General features: G+C 40.2%; 1 protein-coding gene across 1 annotated transcript; it reads right to left on the reverse strand.

The window, feature by feature from the left end:
- Positions 1 to 266: 266 nt before the first annotated feature.
- Positions 267 to 1,583, reverse strand: LOC111667826 (uroporphyrinogen-III synthase-like). The gene is made up of 5 exons (XM_023423669.1): positions 1,355 to 1,583; positions 1,166 to 1,249; positions 937 to 1,022; positions 758 to 856; positions 267 to 670 (listed from the first exon to the last, which is right to left on the reverse strand). Exons 1-5 carry the CDS (start codon positions 1,566 to 1,568, stop codon positions 548 to 550), a joined length of 606 nt encoding a protein of 201 aa, XP_023279437.1. The 5' UTR covers positions 1,569 to 1,583; the 3' UTR covers positions 267 to 547.
- Between the last annotated feature and the right edge of the window lie 895 nt (positions 1,584 to 2,478).

A 2,478-nucleotide genomic window follows, 5' to 3' on the forward strand; every position in this document is an offset into this window, starting at 1 on the left:
CTCACCCTTGTGTGAAAAGTAAACCCATCTTTACTGTCTGCAACTGCTCACTTTGACTGGTTTGTATGGATGTGTTATACACGCTCCACTGGTTTGAAATGGACTGTTGTTGACCTATAGAACCAAGTGAAAACCTTTGCTTTCATGTGGACAATGACAGCGTTTTAGGACAACCGTGACCTCTGCCAACACCTGTTCTGAATAGGAGAGACACACACAGCACACCACACTGAGTGTTTTACAGTGAATAAACACCATGACCAACCTTTCATATCACCACACTTGACCAAAATTTATTTTCAAATATATATACACTGACTTTCTTGAGCAAGCTCAACATAAATAGAATTATAATTATATTCACTCACATTTTTCGTGGCTTCTATGGCCCTTTTTCTCAGTGCAAAAAAAGGCTAAATATACATACATATATACATAACTGGTAAGATACGTAAGCAGGTAAAACAAAGCAGACAAATGATAATACATTTAAATAAAACAGAATAGAGAGGAGATAAAGTGGATGGATTTAGAGCGGTGGTGGCTGTTACTGTAGAGCTTTTGCTATCGCTGCTGCCAGGTGTTCGGCTGTTGGCTTTTCTGCAGCACAGCTGACACTCAGGCCTTCTGCTGTCATTGCGTCTTGTGTAGTAGGCCCTATTGCTGCAAACTGGAAACAAAGAAGTTTAAGTGACTGTCAGAAGCACTGAAGATCTACTGCAATTTTTTTATATGTGTGACTATGAGGCAGCAGTACCTTTATTTGAGTCAGGTGTTCACCTGACAGCCTCCGCACGACTTCTAGGCAAAACTTCACTCCTGATGGGCTGAAGAAAGCTACGCTAGCCGGAGTGCCCTGTGAACACACAGACAAATAAGCATTTTCTACATAAAAAGTATTCTCTTAAATGTAGAAGCATTTGTGGGGGGGTGTACCTGCTCTGTGAAATAGTTCTTTAGATTTTTCTCCAGATCTGGATGTTCAGCTGTCTGATAGACAGTCAGCGTCTCCAGAGGCACTCCTGGAAACAAAGAAACAGATCCCCGCAGTGATAAAGGTAGTGCAAATTACTATTTTATAATTAGTCTAACCCCAGTGGGAGTTTCCACTTTGACTTATCACCTTGAGTTTTAATCGTGAGGCACAGCAGGGGGGAATGCTTACCATTTTCCCTTAAAGCCGTGGGCAAGACTTCCCTTTTGATTGAGCCACAGGGGAAAAAAAGTGGTGGAATATTTGTGTCCTCTCCTATGATGAGAATTAAGTAAAAGGTCATATTAATTATCAGAACAGTCACAAATTTTCAATTAAAGTGAACTGTGAAGAATGCTCAAGTATAAACTCATATCGTACGTTCAATGATAACACGTGATAAGACCTCTGCTGTCCCTGTGTCTTCACCCAAAGGGTTCAGACCCAGATTTCTTACTGTGGATAAAACACCAAAAAAAAAAGATATGAAGATATGTAATGGTGATATCACGACATGGCAGAGCAAATATCTGACAACAAAGAGAAGCAACTGCTGACATTTACTATGAACAAATGTAGCCCTGTCTAAAATCATTTATAGTACATAAATAGTTGTATAAAAGGGCCACATGTTCATAATACTAAAACTGGTTAAAAAAGTCTATGTATTGGATAAAATGTATAAATATCATATGTACAGTTAAAAAAGTTAAGCTATTTACAGTTTAAAAGGTAAAATGCATATAAAAAGGTCTGTTAGTCAAAATAAAAGGAAAGTTTGTTTGATATGAGAGTAAACAAGTGTAATCAGCCGTGCAACCTAACCTATCACCCATTTTATGTCAGTCATGTCATTTCTGTATTGTCATTGGATCTAAGCAAACTAGCAGCCAATCCAAGCCCTTCTTTTGGTTAGGAGCGGGATCAATGTAGTGCTGAGTAGAGTTGGGAACACTAGATGAGAGACAGAGGTATTGGTGTCCGGAGAACGTGGAGAAAGGCTTCGCGTGTGGAGAGCATTTAAGTTTTATCATCCGGGTCGACTAATCGTGGTCCTGATAATAACTTGTGTGTTATTTACTAAAGGTAAATAAGAGTGTGCCTTGCTTTCCGTGCTGTAACTAACTGTTGTAGTGTAAAAAGATATGATGTGTAACGCTATTTAGCGGCCTGCTGGTTAGCCTAGCCTATCATGTTAATGTGCCTTGATACCGTACTGTTTAGCGTAGCATTGTACTGCACAGGTTAACATTAATTCGCCTAGAAGTATTGTTTGGTATCGTGGCTCAACTGAGTAAATATGTTATTTACTAAAGGAGATGGATGCTGTGGAGAGAGAGAGGTTGGAGCGGTTTTCCCGGTCTTCCCAGTGGACGGTCCCTGCTGTTTTCTTCATGTGATTCTTCGTGTCTGTCTACTAACTGCTCAAACAAAGACTGCCATTGCCCCCTGTGACTGCCATCACCCCGTTTCCCCTGCTATCCCTCACTAACAACTCCTGTTGG

This window comes from Seriola lalandi, unplaced genomic scaffold (genome assembly GCF_002814215.2).
Source record: "Seriola lalandi dorsalis isolate HSWRI2012SDOR001 ecotype SW California unplaced genomic scaffold, Sedor1 jcf7180002003722, whole genome shotgun sequence".
Lineage (NCBI taxonomy): Eukaryota > Metazoa > Chordata > Actinopteri > Carangiformes > Carangidae > Seriola > Seriola lalandi.

Coding starts and splice junctions, on each gene's coding strand:
- LOC111667826 (XM_023423669.1), bottom strand. CDS start 1,568: ATGATTTTAGACAGGGCTACATTTGTTCATAGTAAATGTCAGCAGTTG. Junction 1,250..1,354: donor ATCACGTGTTATCATTGAAC/GTACGATATGAG, acceptor TTCTCATCATAG/GAGAGGACACAAATATTCCA. Junction 671..757: donor AACACCTGACTCAAATAAAG/GTACTGCTGCCT, acceptor CTTTGTTTCCAG/TTTGCAGCAATAGGGCCTAC.